This window comes from Notolepis coatsorum (assembly GCF_963971535.1).
Source record: "Notolepis coatsorum genome assembly, chromosome: 14".
Taxonomy (NCBI): Eukaryota; Metazoa; Chordata; class Actinopteri; order Aulopiformes; family Paralepididae; genus Notolepis; species Notolepis coatsorum.
The window spans coordinates 344,864-371,881 of record NC_140178.1 but is presented as its reverse complement, the minus strand read 5'-3'; the positions used below and the strand labels follow the sequence as shown (position 1 = coordinate 371,881).

At 47.8% G+C, this 27,018-nt stretch overlaps 1 protein-coding gene across 2 annotated transcripts in view; it reads left to right on the top strand.

Annotated features, from left to right (window-relative positions):
• stxbp2 (syntaxin binding protein 2) overlaps window positions 1-27,018 on the top strand; it is a 72,581-nt gene that overhangs the window by 4,997 nt on the left and 40,566 nt on the right. For both annotated transcript variants that reach the window (XM_084329923.1, XM_084329922.1), the window contains exons 2-12: window positions 1,183-1,232; window positions 1,321-1,402; window positions 4,249-4,325; window positions 6,846-6,921; window positions 10,607-10,710; window positions 13,418-13,563; window positions 14,144-14,228; window positions 20,528-20,658; window positions 22,272-22,379; window positions 22,508-22,565; window positions 23,369-23,434. In XM_084329923.1, coding sequence (XP_084186049.1) covers window positions 1,183-1,232; window positions 1,321-1,402; window positions 4,249-4,325; window positions 6,846-6,921; window positions 10,607-10,710; window positions 13,418-13,563; window positions 14,144-14,228; window positions 20,528-20,658; window positions 22,272-22,379; window positions 22,508-22,565; window positions 23,369-23,434 — 983 coding nt within the window. The remainder of the gene's footprint in view (window positions 1-1,182; window positions 1,233-1,320; window positions 1,403-4,248; window positions 4,326-6,845; window positions 6,922-10,606; window positions 10,711-13,417; window positions 13,564-14,143; window positions 14,229-20,527; window positions 20,659-22,271; window positions 22,380-22,507; window positions 22,566-23,368; window positions 23,435-27,018) is intronic.

Below are 27,018 nucleotides of genomic sequence, written 5' to 3'. Positions count from 1 at the left end.
ACGCACTGTTCAGGTGAAAAGATGCGACAGGATGCCTCCTCGTGTACCGGAGGGGACACGTGATGCAAGGCTTCTATCCTCACTACAACCGACCTGTGGGAGGCATAGTCTAGCAACGTTCAAGACAGGGGAGGGGAGAATTGGTATATGAAAATTGGGATGGGATGGGGAGAAAAAGTGGATACAAAAATAAAAAAAAACATTAAAGAAAATGTATTTCGATTAATTTAGATTATAATCGATTCTAACATTTTCAAGATGCAGTTGAATCGTCTCATTAGAATTGATTAATCGATGCATCGTTACGCCCCTAATGCATAGAGATATGTTCTATGCAGAGATATGTTCTATGCATAGAGATATGGAATATGCAGAGAGATATGGAATATGCATAGATATTCAAGAGTTGTATTTGTCCCATGCAGACATGAGACATGCAGTGACATGTAGGCGGCCATGTCCGCCTCGATTGTGCAAAGATAAAAAAAAAAAAATGGAATAATAAAATAGAGTAGACATGATAAAAAAGCAATAAGAATAAAATACAATGCTAAGCTTAAGAATAAGGCAATGAGTAATGTATACAAATATACAGATCAGTTTTTTAAAGTGACCTTTTTGTAGTGTATTTGTGTGAGAGAGTGTAATTGAGGATGTGCTTGTGTGTGGAGAGATCAGTGTTCTGCTGGCCTGGGGGAAGAAGCTGAGCCCGAGTCTCTCTGTTCTCGCTGTGTGTATACGGAGGCGCTTGCCTGACCGCAGCAGCTTGAACAGGCTGTTGTTGGGGTGGTGGGGGTCTGTTGTTGGGGTGGTGAGGGTCTGTTGTTGGGGTGGTGAGGGTCTGTTGTTGGGGTGATGAGGGTCTGTTGTTGGGGGGGTGGGGGTCTGTTGTTGGGGTGGTGAGGGTCTGTTGTTGGGGTGGTGAGGGTCTGTTGTTGGGGTGGTGAGGGTCTGTTGTTGGGGTGGTGAGGGTCCTTCATTATCCTGCAGGCTCTGGATTTGCACCTCCTGTTATATAAGTCCTGCAGGGGTGGTAGTGCAATACCCGTGGTACGCTCTGCGTCGCGCACCACTCTCTGGAGGGCCTTCCTGTCCTGGGAACAGACTATGCATAGAGATATATATATTATGGACTCTGCACGTTACTTTGTCCACACAACATGTGTCTCTGTGTCTCCTCAGAGATCCTGAACGGTGTCATCAAGAGTGTGAAGAAGGAGGGAGAATGGAAGGTAAACGGTGGTTGTTTCCCTAAAGTATGATTTTCCTGATGTCCTGATGTGGAGCTGCTCTGAACCTCTGGCTCCTGTGTTCCTTCAGGTCCTCATCGTGGACCACACCAGCATGCGCATCCTGTCGTCCTGCTGCAAGATGTCCGACATCATGGCAGAGGGCGTGACCAGTAAGTAGAGGAGGGGCTACATCAGGGGTCAGAGGGCGTGACCAGTAAGTAGAGGAGGGTCTACATCAGGGGTCAGAGGGCGTGACCAGTAAGTAGAGGAGGGGCTACATCATGGTACAGAGGGGGAGGGGCTACATCATGGTACAGAGGGGAAGGGGCTACATCATGGTACAGAGGGGGAGGGGCTACATCATGGTACAGAGGGGGAGGGTCTACATCATGGTACAGAGGGGGAGGGTCTACATCAGGGGTCAGAGGGCGTGACCAGTAGAGGGATGATATCGCGATTAGCCGAATGGTGACCGAAGTCGTCTTGGTTTTCCCTGCATTGTTAAATGTGCTGAAAAAGTAGTAGTAGGCTACTAATAACGTATACAGGAGCTGTAAGTAGTATATATATATAAAAACTCTACATGTTAAAATAATAGCTCTACATTTTGACAGCTATATAGAGTATCTGGTCAGTAACATGGGTCTCTCAGTCCCTCCACTCTGCAGTAAACAGTCATCACTGATACAGAGTGTCTGGTCAGTAACATGGGTCTCTCAGTCCCTCCACTCTGCAGTAAACAGTCATCACTGATATAGTGTCTGGTCAGTAACATGGGTCTCCCAGTCCCTCCACTCTGCAGTAAACAGTCATCACTGATATAGTGTCTGGTCAGTAACATGGGTCTCTCAGTCCCTCCACTCTGCAGTAAACAGACATCACTGATATAGAGTGTCTGGTCAGTAACATGGGTCTCTCAGTCCCTCCACTCTGCAGTAAACAGACATCACTGATATAGAGTGTCTGGTCAGTAACATGGGTCTCCCAGTCCCTCCACTCTGCAGTAAACAGTCATCACTGATATAGAGTGTCTGGTCAGTAACATGTGTCTCCCAGTCCCTCCACTCTGCAGTAAACAGACATCACTGATATAGAGTGTCTGGTCAGTAACATGGGTCTCACAGTCCCTCCACTCTGCAGTAAACAGCCATCACTGATATAGAGTGTCTGGTCAGTAACATGGGTCTCCCAGTCCCTCCACTCTGCAGTAAACAGCCATCACTGATATATAGTGTCTGGTCAGTAACATGGGTCTCCCAGTCCCTCCACTCTGCAGTAAACAGCCATCACTGATATATAGTGTCTGGTCAGTAACATGGGTCTCCCAGTCCCTCCACTCTGCAGTAAACAGCCATCACTGATATATAGTGTCTGGTCAGTAACATGGGTCTCTCAGTCCCTCCACTCTGCAGTAAACAGCCATCACTGATATATAGTGTCTGGTCAGTAACATGGGTCTCCCAGTCCCTCCACTCTGCAGTAAACAGTCATCACTGATATAGAGTGTCTGGTCAGTAACACGGGTCTCTCAGTCCCTCCTGCTCTGCAGTAAACAGCCATCACTGATATATAGTGTCTGGTCAGTAACATGGGTCTCCCAGTCCCTCCACTCTGCAGTAAACAGCCATCACTGATAGTGTCTGGTCAGTAACATGGGTCTCTCAGTCCCTCCACTCTGCAGTAAACAGCCATCACTGATACAGTGTCTGGTCAGTAACATGGGTCTCCCAGTCCCTCCACTCTGCAGTAAACAGTCATCACTGATATAGAGTGTCTGGTCAGTAACATGGGTCTCCCAGTCCCTCCACTCCGCAGTAAACAGTCATCACTGATATAGAGTGTCTGGTCAGTAACATGGGTCTCCCAGTCCCTCCACTCTGCAGTAAACAGCCATCACTGATATAGAGTGTCTGGTCAGTAACATGGGTCTCCCAGTCCCTCCACTCTGCAGTAAACAGTCATCACTGATATAGAGTGTCTGGTCAGTAACATGGGTCTCTCCACTCTGCAGTAAACACAACATACATTTCCAGGTATCAAAAATGGTCTGACAAAAAATAAGCTAGTTTTAAGCAAATATATGAGCTTGAAACAAGTACAATAATCTACCAGTGCAGTAAGCAAATTTGAATTGGCAAGATTTCCTGAAATAAGTAAAAAGAGGGATTTTACTTGTGAACAATTATATAGCAAAACCGATTACCATTCCATCCCTAAGACGGTATTATCTGTGTGATTCTTAGGAAATCAAAGCTTCACCACCGGAGTTGTATACGCATACAATTAAAATGTCCACTTTAATTTGAATGAAGCAAGTGAAACCATTATGGTAAGCGTATGAGGAAGTATATTAAAGCATAGCCCCTTTCGTGACTGTGATGCACTGAAGGACTGGTTCTGCCCCAACCTTCCGTTATACAAGTATCACAGAGACATGTCAAAGGTCCTCACAGCAGCACGAGGGGTTCGGACAGAGATACGGGATGGTTTGAAAGCTCTGCGCTGCTAATAAACATTTAAAAAAAAAATTAAACTGGTCAACATCACAAGGCAGCGTTGCATGCTGGGCGCACCAGGCATGATGTCACACATGCAGAAGAAGAGACGAAGCCATTTTAATGGAACGCTGCCTCTGTGATGTTTACAAAAATTATTTAAAATGTTTATTAGCAGCGCAGAGCTTTCAAACCATCCCGTATCTCTGTCCGAAACCCTCGTGCTGCTGTGAGGACCTTTGACATGTCTCTGTGATGCTTGTATAATGAACGGTTTGGGTAGGACCAGTCCTTCATGGTAAACCTAGGTTGGTTTGCTATTGAGGAGCAAGTGACTGTGGATTCACTCGGTGCATCACAGTCAGGAAAGGGGCTGATTAAAGCAGCGATTTGGCAGCTCTGTTATGGTGTGAGGTGCCTTTCCTGACCACGTGTTTTTGACTCAAACACTGTTATGAGGAAGTGAGTCGGACTGGTCTGATTTAACTACTGGTACATCCCCCCCCCCCCCCCCCCCTCAGTTGTGGAGGACATCAATAAACGCAGAGAGCCCATCTCCAGCCTGGAGGCCATCTATCTGATCTCCCCCGTGGAGAAGGTAAGACATCTATCTGATCTCCCCGTGGAGAAGGTAAGAGATCTCTCTGATCTCCCCGTGGAGAAGGTAAGAGTCCACACCTCCCTTCATTACGCCACAGTCTGACTGGGCTGTAAGTGGTTTATTTTGTTAAAATAAGTGGTCTACGTGTTAGAATAAGTGGTCTACATGTTAGAATAAGTGGTCTACATGTTAGAATAAGTAGTCTACGTGTTAAAATAAGTGGTCTACATGTTAGAATAAGTGGTCTACATGTTAGAATAAGTGTCTACGTGTTAAAATAAGTGGTCTGTGGTGCTTCCGGCTTGGCCGACCGTCCATACTAACACAATTGGCAGAGTCAGTGGGTGGGAAACCCGGTGAGGGTGAGTCCTGGTCGTTACATGAGACCCATGTTACTGACCAGACACTCTATATCAGTGATGGCTGTTTACTGCAGAGTGGAGGGACTGGGAGACCCATGTTACTGACCAGACACTCTGTATCAGTGATGGCTGTTTACTGCAGAGTGGAGGGACTGGGAGACCCATGTTACTGACCAGACACTCTGTATCAGTGATGACTGTTTACTGCAGAGTGGAGGGACTGGGAGACCCATGTTACTGACCAGACACTCTGTATCAGTGATGACTGTTTACTGCAGAGTGGAGGGACTGGGAGACCCATGTTACTGACCAGACACTCTGTATCAGTGATGACTGTTTACTGCAGAGTGGAGGGACTGGGAGACCCATGTTACTGACCAGACACTCTATATCAGTGATGGCTGTTTACTGTAGAGTGGAGGGACTGGGAGACCCATGTTACTGACCAGACACTAGAGCTGCCGCTGTATTGATGTTTTCCTTACCGCACAAATTTGCAAAATATTTCCTACCGCCGCGGTTATTACCGCACACACACAAAAAAAAAAAAAGTTTGAATGCATTTTTTTTGTAGTCTACTCTTTATAGCATATAGCCTGCCTCTAGTCTAAATGTCTATCTTTAGAGGATGACTTTGCAGCATGAATATTGTTTGGGATTCGGCATGCACACATTCGTTATTAAAAGTGAAACATGGATACGAAGTCTCCCCTCGGTGTTGCGAGCAGGGGTGGTAGCGGCGCGCCCGCCGGTTACCCCCCCGACCCTTTCTTCTTCTTATTATTATAACGTTACTACTTATGATTACAAAGGCATTCGATTTGTGGCATTAACGTTAGTATAGTTACACGTTCGTATTTACCGGACCATAGCAAGGCAAGCGTTACTCAATTAATATCTAAGTTCCTTTCTTTGCTCAGAGCGTGCCGAGTTGTACCCATTCTGCGGTCTGTTAATAAAGTTTTCAATCAGACAAGTGTATAGAACGAAGGGCTTTTATTATAACATTTCGTTGCAGTAAAATCATTATGCCTCATTCCCCGAGGAGCGACGGCGTCGGTAATCCACTCCGGTCTCCGGTGGGAGCTAACGTACTATTAGCTGTGTTGTGACTGTGAGCTCTGATCAATGGCTCATGGCTGAGATTCAGGAAGTAAAAGCACTGCAAGATGCTCCAGCATGTGACGCGTATCTCTTCTGACCAATCAGTGGTCTGCAGTGTTTCATGTGACTTTTCTGGTACCCAATAGGGTCGCTTGGAATCTCGACAGAGAATTAGGGTATATCTGCAGAGCCGCAAGCCCAACGAGAGCGTAATAATAATATAATAAAAAAACAGTGGTGATGCCGGTATTCAGCCCAACGCTGCGGTGGGCATGATGTAACAGCGATACCGCGGTAATACCGATACCGCGGCAGCTCTACCAGACACTCTATATCAGTGATGGCTGTTTACTGCAGAGTGGAGGGACTGGGAGACCCATGTTACTGACCAGACACTCTATATCAGTGATGACTGTTTACTGCATAGTGGAGGGACTGAGAGACCCATGTTACTGACCAGACACTGTATCAGTGATGACTGTTTACTGCAGAGTGGAGGGACTGGGAGACTCATGTTACTGACCAGACACTATATCAGTGATGACTGTTTACTGCAGAGTGGAGGGACTGGGAGACCCATGTTACTGACCAGACACTATATATCAGTGATGACTGTTTACTGCAGAGTGGAGGGACTGGGAGACCCATGTTACTGACCAGACACTCTATATCAGTGATGACTGTTTACTGCAGAGTGGAGGGACTGGGAGACCCATGTTACTGACCAGACACTCTATATCAGTGATGGCTGTTTACTGCAGAGTGGAGGGACTGAGAGACCCATGTTACTGACCAGACACTGTATCAGTGATGGCTGTTTACTGCAGAGTGGAGGGACTTGAGAGACCCATGTTACTGACCAGACACTCTATATCAGTGATGACAGTGTTTACTGCAGAGTGGAGGGACTGAGAGACCCATGTTACTGACCAGACACTGTATCAGTGATGCCTGTCAGAATGTAGAGCTATTTAACACTTATTTTAACAAAATAAATACCACTTACAGCACCTTTGCTCCTAATCCTTTGAACTCTTACTTGAATCCTCAGTCTGTCGACGCTCTGATCCAGGACTTCAAAGAGACGGCCTTCACGTACAAAGCAGCTCATATCTTCTTCACTGACAGTAAGATTATTAAATATTAATTAATTTATATTCACATGCAACTACCTAGTATACAGTTTTATTTATGCAGCACTAGGGCTGAGCCCGAACGTTCGGACCTTCGTTCGTTACCGCATGTATATATTCCCTCCCCGCCGTATGTATATTTCTCTCCCACCCACCCACCCCCTCCTAATGTACAGTCCCCTCCCCATCATATGTATATACTCTGTCAGGATCTAGGGGTAACAGTACTGTATATTTGAATACCGGTTATGTCACAAATGTATCAGTACTAAATACCTATATGTCCCTATGCCATAAATGTCATGTATGTTGTGTATGTCATAAATGTCTATATGAATTGAAAATGGGGGACCCTGATGGAAACAAGACAAACGTCTTTCTCAGGTCTGCATCCCCTTAACAATTGTATGTATTGAGCCGTACTGTATTGTACCCATTCTGCAATCTGTTAAATAAAGTTTTCATTCATTCATACGTTGGCATTCGAATTCTAAATCAACATTCGAATTTTAAAGTTTTTTTTTTAGATATATATTTTATGTGTCTATTCATTCATAAACCAATGGGGGTTTTCTTCACAGTTGCAGATAAAGATTAAGCTACACTAATATTATAGTATTAAAACTGATTAGTTATATTCATTAAAGAAAGTTGATTTAATGGGCGGCTACGTGGCGTAGTGGGCAAGGCGCTCGCCACGAATGCCGGAGACGCTGGGCTTGCCTGTTCGAGCCCAGCGCTCCACATTGCTTTCAGTTTAGCTGGCCGTCCGTACTAATACACATTGGCCGTATTAGGGGGTGGGAAACTGATGGGTGGGGATCGGGCGTTGTGGATAGCGACTCCTACAGGTCGGTTGGTGCGCCTGCGCAGTAGAATCAGGAAGTGTCGGGGGCAGCGTGAGCCTCCCACGCGTTACTCCTCGCCACTGAGAGATCGAGCTGCGCAGGTGAAAAGATGCGACTGCTGTTACCTCAAGTACTGGAGGGGACTTGTGCTATGTATGACTTAGTCCACATTGCAGCCGGCTTGTGGGAGGCAAGAAACAGCGTTCGTGACAGGGGAGGGTTGAATTGGATGATACGAAATTGGGATGGGAGAAAAATATAGAAAATGGGAGAAAAGGTGGATAAAAAAAAAAAGTTGATTTAATAAAAAAAAAATTAAATCATTTAATCAGATGAATCACTTTATTCAAATTGAGGATTTAGTTGGAGCATATTTATAAAAAAATTTATTAAATTTAAAAACAGTAGGCCCATTAGTATTTTACCAGTAATAGGTAAGTTATTGGAAGGAATTGTGTTCAAGCAGATTCAAAAGTATTTCAACGAAAACAACATTAATTCTGATTTCCAGCATGCATACAAATTAGGATACTCTACAGGAACTGCTTTAACATCTCTTACAGATAGCTGGCTACAGCTGATCGATAGGAAGTTAGTTGTGGGTACCCACCCACCTATCCTGTACCACACCACACCACCCACCTATCCTGCACCACACCACACCACCCACCTATCCTGTACTGCACCACACCACCCACCCACCTATCCTGCACCACACCACCCACCTATCCTGTACCACACCACACCACCCACCTATCCTGCACCACACCACACCACCCACCTATCCTGTACTGCACCACACCACCCACCCACCTATCCTGCACCACACCACCCACCTATCCTGTACCACACCACACCACCCACCTATCCTGCACCACACCACCCACCTATCCTGTACTGCACCACACCACCCACCTATCCTGTACTGCACCACACCACCCACCTATCCTGTACTGCACCACACCACCCACCTATCCTGTACTGTACCACACCACCCACCTATCCTGTACTGTACCACACCACCCACCTATCCTGTACTGTACCACACCACCCACCTATCCTGCACCACACCACCCACCTATCCTGTACTGTACCACACCACCCACCTATCCTGTACTGCACCACACCACCCACCTATCCTGTACTGTACCACACCACCCACCTATCCTGCACCACACCACCCACCTATCCTGTACTGTACCACACCACCCACTTATCCTGTACTGTACCACACCACCCACCTATCCTGTACTGTACCACACCACCCACCTATCCTGTACCACACAGTGCTCTTGAATTTCAGTGCGGCTTTTGACATCGTAGATCATGACCTATTATTATTGAAATTACACACATGGGTTTGAAGACACTGCCATGGAATGGATGAGAAGCTACTTGTCTAATAGACAACAATGTGTTATATTTAATGGTTCCATGTCAAATATGGTAACACTCCAGTGTGGTATTCCCCAAGGAAGTTGTCTTGGACCCCTCCTTTACTCTATATTTGTAAATGATATGCCTTATGTATTGGAAAGTGCAGGTACAGCGATTAATGCTGATGATACAACTATATATGCATCCGCTGAGAGCACAGAACAAGTGAATAAGATACTTCAGAGTGAATTATTTATGATTTCGAATTGGATAACTGAAAACAGACTAAAATTAAATGTAGCAAAAACAAAATGTCTTATACTCGGCTCTAAATATGCCTTAAGGTCGGAGCATAGACTGAGTCTCTCATTACAAGACGCTGGTATTGAACAAGTGAAGGAGGCCAAATTGTTGGGTGTAACTATTGACGAGGCACTACTTTGGTCTACCCAGATTAATAACATGGTTACCAGGATGAGTAGAAACATCTCCATAATAAGAATAAATGCCTACCTCCTAACGAATACAACAATTAAAATGGTAGTACAATCTTTAGTCTTGTCCCAACTTGACTACTGCCCAGCAATTTGGTCTAGCGTGTCAAAGCAAGAGCTTAGTAAACTCCAGCTCACTCAAAATAGAGCTGCCCGACTCACTCTTCACTGCTCTATAAGGAATAGTGTGGAGGGAATGCATGCTAGACTGTCGTGGATGAGGGTGGAGGAGAGACTAGCACGCAGTTGGATTAGGTTTTTAAAGAACATTTGTACCTTGGGTAAACCCACTCAATTGTATTCTATGCTTTATCCACCAATGATAGACATGACCATAATACCAGACATGCTTCAAGTAGTCGCTTCACCCTACCTCTGCCTAGAACCAACGCTCTAAAGAAAACTGCAATGTATAGAGCCATAACATACTGGAATAGGATCCCATTACATATCATACGGACGGAAAACAAGGACAGTTTCAAAAAGAAACTCAAAGGAGCCATAATCCGGAAGGAAATTAATATATGTCATGCATGAGTGTAGCTGCAGCCATGTTATCCAAAACTTCTTCTGATTACTTTGTGTGTTTTTTTTTAAAGGTATGGTGAAATTGATGTTTTAGTAACATTGATGAGCATTCTAAAAGCAATTCTTAAAAATATTCAATTTTAAAAACTATCTTAAATTGTATTTAACACTGTATTTTGTTTTTTGTTTTTTTGTTTTCTGTTTCTTTGCTTGCATGTAATTTTAGCCATCTTAATTGTTAGTTTCATTGTGTATTGTATGTTGAGTACTGGCTTTTAATAATTCTGTTTTGCAATAATTGTTTTTGTATGTTTTTTTTTTGTGTGGACCCCAGGAAGACTAGCTGGTTGCCATGGCACCAGCTAATGGGGATCCGTAATCAAATCAAATCAAATCATATCAAATGTAATGTTTATTTCTTTTCTTTTGTAGCTTGTCCAGATGGTCTCTTTGCTAAGATCGGGAGGTCCAGAGTGGCCCGAGTCATCAAGACCCTGAAGGAGATCAATGTTGCTTTCCTGCCGTACGAGTCTCAGGTGCGGAAGACACACTCGTGACAAATACACTCGTGACAAATACACTCGTGACAAATACACTCAGGTGACAAATACACTCAGGTGACAAATACACTCGGGTGACAAATACACTCAGGTGACAAATACACTCGGGTGACAAATACACTCGTGACAAATACACTCGGGTGACAAATACACTCAGGTGACAAATACACTTGTGACAAATACACTCGTGACAAATACACTCAGGTGACAAATACACTCAGGTGACAAATACACTCGTGACAAATACACTCGGGTGACAAATACACTCGTGACAAATACACTTGTGACAAATACACTCAGGTGACAAATACACTCGTGACAAATACACTCGTGACAAATACACTCGGGTGACAAATACACTTGTGACAAATACACTTGTGACAAATCTTCCACGCCGATACAAAATCCGCCCTCCTTTTCTTGAATCAAGAAAAGAGGGTGGGGTTTGAGCCTAAATCGTATCGTCCAATACAGAGTACCGATCCATGTCACTGAACAGTTTAGACTTGGTTAGTGTTCGGTCTTTACAGGAAAGAGATTTGAGATGTAATCCATTTCTGACATATTAAGTTCAAGTTCAAGTTCAAGTTCTTTAATAGTTGTCATACAGAAGTACAGAATACTTTCATACAAAATGCTTCTTACTGTTACGCTCCAGAGACTGTGCTAGACAAGATAGTATCAAATAACATAATAACATAATATAGCATGAATTTAGAAGAAGAAAATGAGGTCACAGTGTTCGGTATAGACATATGTACAATGTTCTGAGTTACCATATAATATACAATACACAATACTATGCAGTGTACTAATGTACAGTACTATCTAGTGCAAAGCAGAAATGGGATGAGGTACAATTTTAGGTACAATTTACAGTAAGGTGTACGAGTTGTAGTGCAATCCTTCATCCATAAATATAAAGTGTGGGGAGTGGGTGCTACAGTGTGTTTGTTTAAAGTGGGTGTGTGCTATAAAGTGTGTGGAGTGGGTGCTACAGTGTGTTTGTTTAAAGTGGGTGTGTGCGTGTGGATGTGTGTGCTATGTGCGTTTGGTGGTTGTTGTTGTGTAGTGTTCATTCATTGTTCGTTTAGCAGCCTGATGGCCTGGGGATAGAAGCTACTTCTGAGTCTTTCTGTGCTCGCCTTGAGACTCCTGTATCGCTTGCCTGACCGCAGCAGTTCGAAGAGGCAGTTGTTCGGGTGACTGGAGTCTTTAATGATTCTCTTAGCCTTGCCCTTGCAACGCTTGTAGTAAATGTTCTGGAGGGTGGGGAGCCCCCCTCCAATTGTGCGTTCGGCTGAACGTGTCACTCTTTGTAGTCTGCTTTGGTCTTTTGCAGTGCTATTCCCAAACCAGGAGGTGATGTTGCCAGTCAAGATGCTCTCTATTGTACATGAGTAGAAGTTCTTAAGGATCTTCTGGCTGACTTGGAACTTCCTTAGGCGCCTGAGGAAGTAGAGGCGTTGTCGTGCCTTCTTCACCACACTGTTAATGTGTGTGGTCCATGTCAAGTCCTCGGATATGTAGGCTCCGAGGTACTTGAAGCTGTTGACTCTCTCAACCGGTGCCCCGTCGATGCTGAGGGGGCTGTAGTCCTTGACCCCCGACCTCCTGAAGTCCACAATCATCTCCTTTGTTTTGCTGACGTTCAGGGAGAGGCTGTTTTCCTGGCACCATCCCGCCAGGACCTTGACCTCTTCCAGGTAGGCCCTCTCGTCGTTGGCAGAGATCAGGCCCACCACCACTGTGTCGTCAGCAAATTTGACGATTGTATTGCTACTCCGCTGAGCCACACAGTCGTGTGTGTACAGGGAGTAGAGGAGGGGACTCAGAACACAGCCCTGGGGGGCCCCTATGTTGAGGGTGATGGATGAGGAGGTGCAGTTGCCTGCTCTCACCACCTGGGGTCTGCCAGTCAGGAAGTCCAAGACCCACTGGCAGAGGTCATAGCCCAAGCCCAGGTCCCTGAGCTTGGCTATGAGTATGGAGGGGACTATGGTATTGAATGCCGAGCTGTAGTCGATGAATAGCATTCTCACATAGTTCCCCTGCCTCTTGTCCAGGTGTGATGCTGCTGTGTGCAGCACATGGGATATGGCGTCCTCCGTGGACCTGTTGGGGCGGTATGCAAATTGCAGGGGGTCCATGTTGATGGGGAGGGAGGAGCAGATGTAGCCCTTTACTAGCTTCTCAAAGCACTTCATGGCTATGGATTACAACATGTATCCGATTTCTGGCGTCTGGGTTATTGATCTATACCCTATTTGAGCCTGGTGTCAGGTCGATATCAATACCAGGATAAGATCAGGTATTCCATTATTAATACCAGGATAAGGTATTCCTTTATTAATACCAGGATAAGATAAGGTATTATAAGATAAGGTATTCCTTTATTAATACCAGGATAAGATAAGGTATTCCTTTATTAATACCAGGATAAGATAAGGTATTCCTTTATTGATAGCAATTCGGGCATCATAGCAGCATTGGGGAGGTACAGGTATGGGCAGGGTAATACTAGAAAGACATAAATATAGGCAATACAATCTGAAATATGAGAGAAATTGTGTCTATTTTTCATTCTAATTTTCCTTCAGTCAAAACAACAAATTGACCTAATGGAGAAGCTGAACTTGGTCCCTCCCCTCACAGGTGTTCTCATTGGTCCCTCCCCTCTCAGGTGTTCTCATTGGACAAGCCCACCTCCATGCACTCCTTCTACAGCCCCGCTGCTTCTGCAGACAAAGGCCACATGGAGGCGCTGGCGGAGCAGATCGCCACCCTCTGTGACACGCTGAAGGAGTACCCAGCCATCCGCTACCGCAGGTACACTAACCCCCCCTCTGTGCCACGCTGAAGGAGTACCCAGCCATCCGCTACCGCAGGTACACCACTACTACTAACTAACCCCCCCTCTGTGACGCGCTGAAGGAGTACCCAGCCATCCGCTACCGCAGGTACACCACTACTAACTAACCCCCCCTCTGTGACACGCTGAAGGAGTACCCAGCCATCCGCTACCGCAGGTACACTAACCCCCCCTCTGTGACGCGCTGAAGGAGTACCCAGCCATCCGCTACCACAGGTACACCACTACTAACTAACCCCCCCTCTGTGACGCGCTGAAGGAGTACCCAGCCATCCGCTACCGCAGGTACACCACTACTAACTAACCCCCCCTCTGTGCCACGCTGAAGGAGTACCCAGCCATCCACTACCGCAGGTACACCACTACTAACTAACCCACCCTCTGTGACGCACTGAAGGAGTACCCAGCCTCCACTACCGCAGGTACACCACAGGTTTACTACTAGCCCACAGGGTTTTATAATGCACGTTACTTTATTAGTTATGGCTCTGTGTTCTCGCGCTCCGTCTAAAGTTCCATCCCCCTCTCGTCTCCCAGGGGGCCGGAGGAGAACGCTCGACTAGCTGACGAGGTCTACCAGCGTCTGAACGCTCACAAGGCCGACAACCCTGGCATGGGAGAGGTATGTAGGGTGTAACCACGCCACGCCACGCCACCCACCTATCCTGTACCAACCACCCACCTATCCTGCACCACACCACCCACCCACCTGTACTGTACCACACCACCCACCTATCCTGTACTGCACCACACCACCCACCCACCTGTACTGTACCACACCACCCACCTATCCTGTACTGCACCACACCACCCACCCACCTGTACTGTACCACACCACCCACCTATCCTGTACCACACCACCCACCTATCCTGTACTGTACCACACCACCCACCTATCCTGCACCACACCACCCACCTATCCTGTACTGTACCACACCACCCACCTATCCTGTACTGCACCACACCACCCACCTATCCTGCACCACACCACCCACCTATCCTGTACTGTACCACACCACCCACCTATCCTGTACTGTACCACACCACCCACCTATCCTGTACTGTACCACACCACCCACCTATCCTGCACCACACCACCCACCTATCCTGTACTGTACCACACCACCCACCTATCCTGTACTGCACCACACCACCCACCTATCCTGTACTGTACCACACCACCCACCTATCCTGCACCACACCACCCACCTATCCTGTACTGTACCACACCACCCACCTATCCTGTACTGTACCACACCACCCACCTATCCTGTACTGTACCACACCACCCACCTATCCTGTACCACACCACCCACCTATCCTGTACTGTACCACACCACCCACCTATCCTGTACTGTACCACACCACCCACCTATCCTGCACCACACCACCCACCTATCCTGTACTGTACCACACCACCCACCTATCCTGTACTGTACCACACCACCCACCTATCCTGTACTGTACCACACCACCCACCTATCCTGTATTGCACCACACCACCCACCTATCCTGTACTGTACCACACCACCCACCTATCCTGCACCACACCACCCACCTATCCTGTACTGTACCACACCACCCACCTATCCTGTACTGCACCACACCACCCACCTATCCTGTACTGTACCACACCACCCACCTATCCTGTACTGTACCACACCACCCACCTATCCTGTACTGCACCACACCACCCACCTATCCTGTACTGTACCACACCACCCACCTATCCTGTACTGTACCACACCACCCACCTATCCTGTACCACACCACCCACCTATCCTGTACTGTACCACACCACCCACCTATCCTGTACTGTACCACACCACCCACCTATCCTGTACTGTACCACACCACCCACCTATCCTGTCCTGTACCACACCACCCACCTGTACTGTACCACACCACCCACCTATCCTGCACTGTACCACACCACCCACCTATCCTGCACTGTACCACACCACCCACCTGTACTGTACCACACCACCCACCTATCCTGTACTGTACCACACCACCCACCTATCCTGTACCACACCACCCACCTATCCTGTACTGTACCACACCACCCACCTATCCTGTACTGCACCACACCACCCACCTATCCTGTACTGTACCACACCACCCACCTATCCTGCACCACACCACCCACCTATCCTGCACCACACCACCCACCTATCCTGTACTGCACCACACCACCCACCTATCCTGTACTGTACCACACCACCCACCTATCCTGTACTGCACCACACCACCCACCTATCCTGTACCACACCACCCACCTATCCTGTCCTGTACCACACCACCCACCTATCCTGTACTGTACCACACCACCCACCTATCCTGTACTGTACCACACCACCCACCTATCCTGTACTGCACCACACCACCCACCTATCCTGTACTGTACCACACCACCCACCTATCCTGTACTGCACCACACCACCCACCTATCCTGTACCACACCACCCACCTATCCTGTACTGCACCACACCACCCACCTATCCTGTACCACACCACCCACCTATCCTGCACCACCCACCCACCTATCCTGTACCACACCACCCACCTATCCTGTACCACACCACCCACCTATCCTGTACTGTACCACACCACCCACCTATCCTGTACCACACCACCCACCTATCCTGTACCACACCACCCACCTATCCTGTACCACACCACCCACCTATCCTGTACCACACCACCCACCTATCCTGTACCACACCACCCACCTATCCTGTACCACACCACCCACCTATCCTGTACCACACCACCCACCTATCCTGCACTGTACCACACCACCCACCTATCCTGTACCACACCACCCACCTATCCTGCACCACACCACCCACCTATCCTGTACTGTACCACACCACCCACCTATCCTGTACTGTACCACACCACCCACCTATCCTGTACTGTACCACACCACCCACCTATCCTGTACTGTACCACACCACCCACCTATCCTGTACTGCACCACCCACCTATCCTGTACTGTACCACACCACCCACCTATCCTGTACTGTACCACACCACCCACCTATCCTGTACTGCACCACACCACCCACCTATCCTGTACTGTACCACACCACCCACCTATCCTGTACTGTACCACACCACCCACCTATCCTGTACTGTACCACACCACCCACCTATCCTGTACCACACCACCCACCTATCCTGTACTGCACCACACCACCCACCTATCCTGTACTGTACCACACCACCCACCTATCCTGTACTGCACCACACCACCCACCTATCCTGTACTGTACCACACCACCCACCTATCCTGTACCACACCACCCACCTATCCTGTACTGCACCACACCACCCACCTATCCTGTACTGTACCACACCACCCACCTATCCTGTACTGCACCACCCACCTATCCTGTACTGCACCACACCACCCACCTATCCTGTACTGTACCACACCACCCACCTATCCTGTACTGTACCACACCACCCACCTATCCTGTACTGTACCACACCACCCACCTATCCTGTACTGCACCACACCACCCACCTATCCTGCACTGTACCACACCACCCACCTATCCTGTCCTGTACCACACCACCCACCTATCCTGTACTGCACCACACCACCCACCTATCCTGCACCACACCACCCACCTATCCTGTACTGTACCACACCACCCACCTATCCTGTACTGTACCACACCACCCACCTATCCTGTACTGCACCACACCACCCACCTATCCTGTACTGTACCACACCACCCACCTATCCTGTCCTGTACCACACCACACCACCCACCTATCCTGTCCTGTACCACACCACACCACCCACCTATCCTGTACCACACCACCCACCTATCCTGTACTGTACCACACCACCCACCTATCCTGTACTGTACCACACCACCCACCCACCCACCTATCCTGTACTGTACCACCCACCTATCCTGTACCACACCACCCACCTATCCTGTACTGTACCACACCACCCACCTATCCTGTACTGTACCACCCACCTATCCTGTACCACACCACCCACCTATCCTGTACTGCACCACACCACCCACCTATCCTGTACTGTACCACCCACCTATCCTGTACCACACCACCCACCTATCCTGTACCACACCACCCACCTATCCTGTACTGTACCACACCACCCACCTATCCTGTACCACACCACCCACCTATCCTGTACTGCACCACACCACCCACCTATCCTGTACTGTACCACACCACCCACCTATCCTGTACCACACCACCCACCTATCCTGTACTGCACCACACCACCCACCTATCCTGTACTGTACCACACCACCCACCTATCCTGTACCACACCACCCACCTATCCTGTACTGCACCACACCACCCACCTATCCTGCACCACACCACCCACCTATCCTGTACTGTACCACACCACCCACCTATCCTGTACTGTACCACCCACCTATCCTGTACTGCACCACACCACCCACCTATCCTGTACTGTACCACACCACCCACCTATCCTGTACTGTACCACACCACCCACCTATCCTGCACCACACCACCCACCTATCCTGTACTGTACCACACCACCCACCTATCCTGTACTGTACCACCCACCTATCCTGTACTGCACCACACCACCCACCTATCCTGTACTGTACCACACCACCCACCTATCCTGTACTGTACCACACCACCCACCTATCCTGTACTGTACCACACCACCCACCTATCCTGTACTGTACCACACCACCCACCTATCCTGTACTGTACCACACCACCCACCTATCCTGTACTGTACCACACCACCACCTATCCTGTACTGCACCACACCACCCACCTATCCTATCCTGCACCACACCACCCACCTATCCTGTACTGCACCACACCACCCACCTATCCTGTACTGTACCACACCACCCACCTATCCTGTACTGTACCACACCACCCACCTATCCTGTACTGTACCACACCACCCACCTATCCTGTACTGCACCACACCACCCACCTATCCTGCACCACACCACCCACCTATCCTGTACTGTACCACACCACCCACCTATCCTGCACCACACCACCCACCTATCCTGCACCACACCACCCACCTATCCTGTCTTTTACTCTTGGCTTAACCCTTTCACTGCCACACGACAGAAGGTTAGCCCTTTACTATCACACAACCGACGGCGATGCTCCATCATTAGCATCATTAGCTCCGCATGATGGAGCATCGCCGTCGGTTGTGTGACAGTAAAGGGCTGACCTTCTGTATTGTCACAGTGAAAGGGTTAACCGGCTGTCGTGTGGCAGTGAAAGGGTTAAAACCAACTCATCCTAGTCCCGTTACGAAGCTAAACCAGCTCGGCCTCATTATTTATTAAACCGGTTCCTACTGAGATGATGCCGCTCCAACACTTTTCACACTTCAGGGCTTGTGTCCGTGTGGCTGAATGCACATGTGTGTGTGTGGACTACTGTACTATTACAGGTATTGAAATGAACAATGCAACTTCCTTATACAAAAAAATATATATAATTTTTTTTATAAATAATTAAATATCGATACAGTATCTATCGCCACGCAAAGTATCGCGATACTACTACGTATCGATATTTCCCCCCACCCCTACTAGACGGCTGTATGCTGTTCCTCATTAGGAACGATTGAAAGCCGCCGCTATAATATCGACACAAGCCCTTATGTGTTTGTGCCGCTTGGTTTCTACTTTGTTTGTGCTGCTTTTGTTTCTACTTCCTGGTGATTATCTTTCTCAATCTTCTTCGCGGGACCTTTCTCTCTCTCTCTCTCTCTCTCTCTCTCTCTCTCTCTCTCTCTCTCTCTCTCTCTACCTGGGACCTTGCTCTCTCTCTCTCTCTCTCTCTCTCTTCCTCTACCTGGGACCTTGCTCTCTCTCTCTCTCTTCCTCTTCTCTACCTGGGACCTTGCTCTCTCTCTCTCTCTTCCTCTACCTGGGACCTTGCTCTCTCTCTCTCTCTCTCTCTCTCTCTCTTCCTCTTCTCTACCTTTCATAGTTGACATTTCCTTGCGCCTGAGTTGGATCTCAAAAGGCACGTATTACCATTTTCTCTCTCTTCCTAAGTACACCTGATGTTCGTCACAACATGTAGCATTGGCTTCCTCTGCATCTCTTCTATAAAAAGATTTCCTGACATATTAACTCTGGCTTTAAGGGAAGCGTATGAACCCTGACCCCATGAAGTGCTGAGTCTGCCCTCCTCCACTTCACTTCTGTCCTAAAGAGAACATTTCAAGTGTCTGTAGCAGGAGTTTGTTAACCCTTTCACTGCCACACGATCCGCGGAGCTAATGATGGGAGCGTCGCCGTCGGTTGTGTGATAGTAAAGGGTTAACCGGCCTTCGTGTGGCAGTGAAAGGGTTAATATCTTATCTGTAGACTCTCGACACTAAGCTCTTGTGGGCAGACACCTCGACCTAATGCCCAACAGCGGAAATTCCATTTTTAAACGAACGCCAAAGATTTGATTAAAACTAAAATGTATTAACACTGGTCAACACAGTTACTATGTCGGGGATCTTACTGCTTAGAACACCTCAACAATGTATTGTTCACATTCTTACCATGTGTTCTGTTGGTTGTCTTAAAGGAAAACTCCAACATTTTGGGAAATTAGCTTATTTGCCATCTACCCTGGAGTTAGACAAGAAGACGCATACCCTTTTCTTCTCTGTGCGTGCAGTAGGAGTAGGAAGACACGCACCGTTAGCCTAGCTTAGCGTCAGTCACTGGAAGTGGGTTCCTCCATTAGCCTAGTTCCCAACGTCTTCCTACTCCTACCTCATGCACAAAGAAGAAAAGGGTATGCATTTTCTTGTCTAACTCCAGGGTAGATGGCAAATAAGCTAATTTCCCAAAATGTTGGGAGTTTTCCTTTAATGGGATCAATAAAGTAATATATTATCTTAAGGGTGCTGATAAGGCACGGTCCCAGCTGCTGATTGTGGATCGTGGCTTTGACCCCATCTCGCCCCTTCTGCACGAGCTGACCTTCCAGGCCATGGCCTACGACCTGCTGGACATCAGCCAGGACGTCTACAGGTGAGTTAGGGTCAGGGGTCAGCCAGGATGTCTACAGGTGAGTTAGGGTCAGGGGTCAGCCGTGCTGCTGATTTGGCTAAATGTCATCCAGCAGTTTTAGTTTGAAACAACTTTTAGTCAGGGGAGTGTCATTGGAATTAATTAATCATAATTCAAATAAATATGACTATAGTCTTAGTCATGGACTAAGTATGATTAAAAAAAGGACGACTGGATGGGTCAAGCGCCGAGACTCAATTTCATCGGCAACCCAAAATAATTGCGTTTGTGTTCCTGTGTGCCCCCCATCGCATGTGTCGCTGCGTGATGAATAAAGACTTCTTCAAAAGTCCAGTTTATTATCATTATCATTAGGAGATGGTATATACTGTATGAGCTGCCCCATAGTAGTACGTACAGTACACATCTTAGCGTGCCATCTTAACCCTTTCACTGCCACACGACAGAAGGTTAGCCCTTTACTATCACACAACCGACGGCGATGCTCCATCATTAGCATCATTAGCTCCGCATTCAGTCAACGGGTTAACCGGCTGTCGTGTAGCAGTGAAAGGGTTAAGGCCGCCACGGAGTTGGGCGTGCTGTGAGCGCACCGGACTCTGCGTGGCACGGCCACAATCGTTTGAGGTTTCAGTCGAGCGCACCACCGCTTACAGGTTTAATGTCCTACATGTCTCGTGCCAGTTTACTACATTTACTGCAGGTCGACATCGACCAACACGCCTTTTGTGGGACACTGGGGCGTCTGGTCCGCTCACGCCCCCGACTCTGTGGAGATGTCATGCTAAGATGTGTACTGTACGTACTGTACGACTGTAGGGCAGCCGCGCAGTATCTGATCTAATAAAACAAAGTCATTCGAATAATATAAGCCTACTGTTCATTCATTACGCAGGTAGACTATACAGTACGTTGGTGCGTGTATGGAATATTAATAGTCTATTCCACTATAGGTATATTATATAGTGTGATGCCAATACTGTAGCGACCCTGGGATTGGGTTGAATACATTTTAATCAAATTTTGATCCGTCGCGAAGCGCTTCCTCGCTACCTGTTGAATACAGGGCAAGGCTGAACCATTTTTTGCCCACGGCCCTCGCATTATAATGAGCTGGACGGGCGTGTCTGTGTGCAAATGAAGTAAACTGGAACACGCGTTCAAGTTGTCAATGAGTGACGTATCTCATTCTGGGCGTCGCAGCTGTGATCATTTTGGCGAGTTAAGACGGCCTCTCCACGCGCTGGTGAATCCGGGGGTAATTGTCGTCGACTTTCTCTCATGACCTTCCAAGGAGGTCGTCGTAAGAGAAATATTATGACAATGTTGGTGAATGAGGTCCAATGTGTTTACAAAATAGAAACCCGTCTATACCAAGAAGGACACACTGGCATAGATGCATCAGTGCATTTCCTGTGAGCGGCCACTTGGGGCAGAGAGGCTAACTGAGTTACTGAGTGAGTGAGTGAGTGAGGTGCATCTCAGGTCATATAGAAGTCTATATAATTGGAATGCCTTGCTAGAAATTGTGCCGTCGCTTTTCTGTGTTTTCATAGCTTTTCTGTGTTTTCATAGCTTTTCTGTGTTTTCATAGCTTTTCTGTGTTTTCATAGCTATCAAACAACTGGAATTGGAGATTCAAAGGAGAAGGAGGTTTTACTGGATGAAGATGATGAGTTATGGGTGCAGCTCAGACATATGCACATAGCGGACGTCGGCAAGTAAGTTTGACACAATTACTGTCATAGTGCAAGATATTCCTTTATTGATCCTACATAGTTACACCTGCAATAGTAGAGTACATCCACTTCCTCCACCTGAGGCTCTAAAACTCTTTAACTCGTTACAGGAAAGTGACCGAGCTGCTCCGCACGTTCTGCGAGAGCAAGAGGATGTCGACCGATAAGGTATGTTGTTGTTAATAGTTTTGATTTTATTGTTCAGTAATTGTTACAAATGTCATGGCATTTTTCTTGAGAATGCGTCTTGTTCTTTAGGCCAACATAAAGGATCTCTCTCGTTCTTTAGGCCAACATAAAGGATCTCTCTTGTTCTTTAGGCCAACATAAAGGATCTCTCTTGTTCTTTAGGCCAACATAAAGGATCTCTCTTGTTCTTTAGGCCAACATAAAGGATCTCTCTTGTTCTTTAGGCCAACATAAAGGATCTCTCTTGTTCTTTAGGCCAACATAAAGGATCTCTCTTGTTCTTTAGGCCAACATAAAGGATCTCTCTTGTTCTTTAGGCCAACATAAAGGATCTCTCTTGTTCTTTAGGCCAACATAAAGGATCTCTCTTGTTCTTTAGGCCAACATAAAGGATCTCTCTTGTTCTTTAGGCCAACATAAAGGATCTCTCTTGTTCTTTAGGCCAACATAAAGGATCTCTCTTGTTCTTTAGGCCAACATAAAGGATCTCTCTTGTTCTTTAGGCCAACATAAAGGATCTCTCTTGTTCTTTAGGCCAACATAAAGGATCTCTCTTGTTCTTTAGGCCAACATAAAGGATCTCTCTTGTTCTTTAGGCCAACATAAAGGATCTCTCTTGTTCTTTAGGCCAACATAAAGGATCTCTCTTGTTCTTTAGGCCAACATAAAGGATCTCTCTTGTTCTTTAGGCCAACATAAAGGATCTCTCTTGTTCTTTAGGCCAACATAAAGGATCTCTCTTGTTCTTTAGGCCAACATAAAGGATCTCTCTTGTTCTTTAGGCCAACATAAAGGATCTCTCCCAGATGCTGAAGAAGATGCCACAGTATCAGAAGGAGCTGAGCATGGTGAGTGTAACCCTAACCTTTAACCTTTAACCCTATAACTAACCCTATAACTAACCCTATAACTAACCCTAACCCTATAACTAACCCTATAACTAACCCTATAACTAACTGTTACAAAGGGTCAGATTAAACCGAATATATGTATTTATTGATTGATATATATTGCATAATATTTGTATATAGTTTGATATCCCTTGTGTATTCTTTGTACATATACACGGAATATCCCTTTAACCTACTACAGACCATAATATTTCGTTCTCTTATTGGATGGCGTGCCACCAGCGCCAGTGTCTTACCCCCAGAGTCGAGTTCAAAGCTACCGTCAAGACATGTCTGTACATGCCTGGTTCTGCCCAGGACTACGAGACAGAAATAAGGCTGGTACTAGTTTATTCGCCCAACATATAAATATGGCGCAGGTGAATACAGAAGTAGTTCAGTTCAGTTCAAGTCTTAGTAACAAGTTGAAGCCTCACACTACGATACAACGTGCTGTGAAGTGGGCCCGTATTGCCCCAAAATAGAGTCTTGTTTTATCCTAATACGTTTGTTCAACGTATCGTTCGCTCCTTACTAGTAAAGCCTTCATCACGAGTCAACGACCAAGTGAAGGGAGCAACCGTGCGTCTAAATAGAGCACTTATAGCCGCGTGCGAATAGGATAGGAAAGTATCAGAGCTTGGTTGAATAACGTCAAGTTCAACTTAGTTAATGTGAAGTACCGCGCACTGGAGGATCTACACCGGGGAATGCAGAGCCCCTTTCCGGCTGGAGTATTATTATTATTGCTTTGTACCAGGCTGTTGGATCGGATAAGAGTCGTCTACACCCACTGCTGTGGGATCTACCGTGAGGAACATCATTCGAGCCCGTCTCTATTGGAGAGGCTGACCGGCTTCCACCTGTGCTGCACGCATACTGGGATTACAGCGGCTGCCTTTCGTCCGCTGATCCAGGGAGTAATACCGCCTCCCCGAGCAGGAGCTTATTGAGTCCCCGTGGAACCAGACTTTGCATTAGAGCATTGCCTCCCCCTGCTGGCTTACAACCGGTAGGAACCCCCCTACCAGTATCCCCTAGATATAATTCCTAATATTCAAGTTGTATTATTATCTCATGCGTAATATGAGAATGGACATTCATTATTGATTTGCCTACGCACATTCCTTTGCCTTATAAGCGCATTCAAGTAAAGTATATTATGTATTCTTGCTGCTAATAAATACTTAAAGACAACTTTGTGTAGAACCGATTCATTGTGGGGAAGTGTTCTCATCATATACTCGTGTACGGTATGGCCAGTATAATGTACATAAGACGGTAGTGGTTTAATGATACCATACTTGATTAATACAGTCAGGGAATTGTACCCCTCAGTTACACTAACCCTATAACTAACCCTATAACTAACCCTATAACTAACCCTATAACTAACTCTATAACTAACCCTATAACTAACCTTATAACTAACCCTATAACTAACCCTATAACTAACCCTATAACTAACCCTATAACTAACCCTATAACTAACCCTATAACTAACCCTATAACTAACCCTATAACTAACCCTATAACTAACTCTATAACTAACCCTATAACTAACCCTATAACTAACCCTATAACTAACCCTATAACTAACCCTATAACTAACCCTATCTCTCTGAGGTCAGACGTTCTGCCTCAATGTAATCAGATGGGAGCTCCGCCCACGATGCTATTTAGAACACAGTTTAACCCTTTCACCACCACCCCCCCCCCAACCTGTTGTGATGTTTGTTACTGTGCCCCCCCCCCCCCCCAACCTGTTGTGATGTTTGTTACTGTGCCCCCCCCCCCCCAACCTGTTGTGATGTTTGTTACTGTGCCCCCCCCCCCCCCAACCTGTTGTGATGTTTGTTACTGTGCCCCCCCCCCCCAACCTGTTGTGATGTTTGTTACTGTGCCCCCCCCCCCAACCTGTTGTGATGTTTGTTACTGTGCCCCCCCCCCCAACCTGTTGTGATGTTTGTTACTGTGCCCCCCCCCCCCAACCTGTTGTGATGTTTGTTACTGTGCCCCCCCCCCCCCCAACCTGTTGTGATGTTTGTTACTGTGCCCCCCCCCCCCAACCTGTTGTGATGTTTGTTACTGTGCCCCCCCCCCCCCCCAACCTGTTGTGATGTTTGTTACTGTGCCCCCCCCCCCCCCAACCTGTTGTGATGTTTGTTACTGTGCCCCCCCCCCCCCAACCTGTTGTGATGTTTGTTACTGTGCCCCCCCCCCCCCCAACCTGTTGTGATGTTTGTTACTGTGCCCCCCCCCCCCCCAACCTGTTGTGATGTTTGTTACTGTGCCCCCCCCCCCCCCCAACCTGTTGTGATGTTTGTTACTGTGCCCCCCCCCCCCCAACCTGTTGTGATGTTTGTTACTGTGCCCCCCCCCCCCCCAACCTGTTGTGATGTTTGTTACTGTGCCCCCCCCCCCCCCAACCTGTTGTGATGTTTGTTACTGTGCCCCCCCCCCCCCCAACCTGTTGTGATGTTTGTTACTGTGCCCCCCCCCCCCCCCCCCCAACCTGTTGTGATGTTTGTTACTGTGCCCCCCCCCCCCCCCAACCTGTTGTGATGTTTGTTACTGTGCCCCCCCCCCCCCCAACCTGTTGTGATGTTTGTTACTGTGCCCCCCCCCCCCCCCCAACCTGTTGTGATGTTTGTTACTGTGCCCCCCCCCCCCCCCAACCTGTTGTGATGTTTGTTACTGTGCCCCCCCCCCCCCCCCCCCAACCTGTTGTGATGTTTGTTACTGTGCCCCCCCCCCCCCCCAACCTGTTGTGATGTTTGTTACTGTGCCCCCCCCCCCCAACCTGTTGTGATGTTTGTTACTGTGCCCCCCCCCCCCCCCAACCTGTTGTGATGTTTGTTACTGTGCCCCCCCCCCCCCCCCAACCTGTTGTGATGTTTGTTACTGTGCCCCCCCCCCCAACCTGTTGTGATGTTTGTTACTGTGCCCCCCCCCCCCCAACCTGTTGTGATGTTTGTTACTGTGCCCCCCCCCCCCCAACCTGTTGTGATGTTTGTTACTGTGCCCCCCCCCCCCCCAACCTGTTGTGATGTTTGTTACTGTGCCCCCCCCCCCCCAACCTGTTGTGATGTTTGTTACTGTGCCCCCCCCCCCCCCAACCTGTTGTGATGTTTGTTACTGTGCCCCCCCCCCCCAACCTGTTGTGATGTTTGTTACTGTGCCCCCCCCCCCCCCAACCTGTTGTGATGTTTGTTACTGTGCCCCCCCCCCCCCAACCTGTTGTGATGTTTGTTACTGTGCCCCCCCCCCCAACCTGTTGTGATGTTTGTTACTGTGCCCCCCCCCCCAACCTGTTGTGATGTTTGTTACTGTGCCCCCCCCCCCCCAACCTGTTGTGATGTTTGTTACTGTGCCCCCCCCCCCCAACCTGTTGTGATGTTTGTTACTGTGCCCCCCCCCCCCCCCAACCTGTTGTGATGTTTGTTACTGTGCCCCCCCCCCCCCCAACCTGTTGTGATGTTTGTTACTGTGCCCCCCCCCCCCCCAACCTGTTGTGATGTTTGTTACTGTGCCCCCCCCCC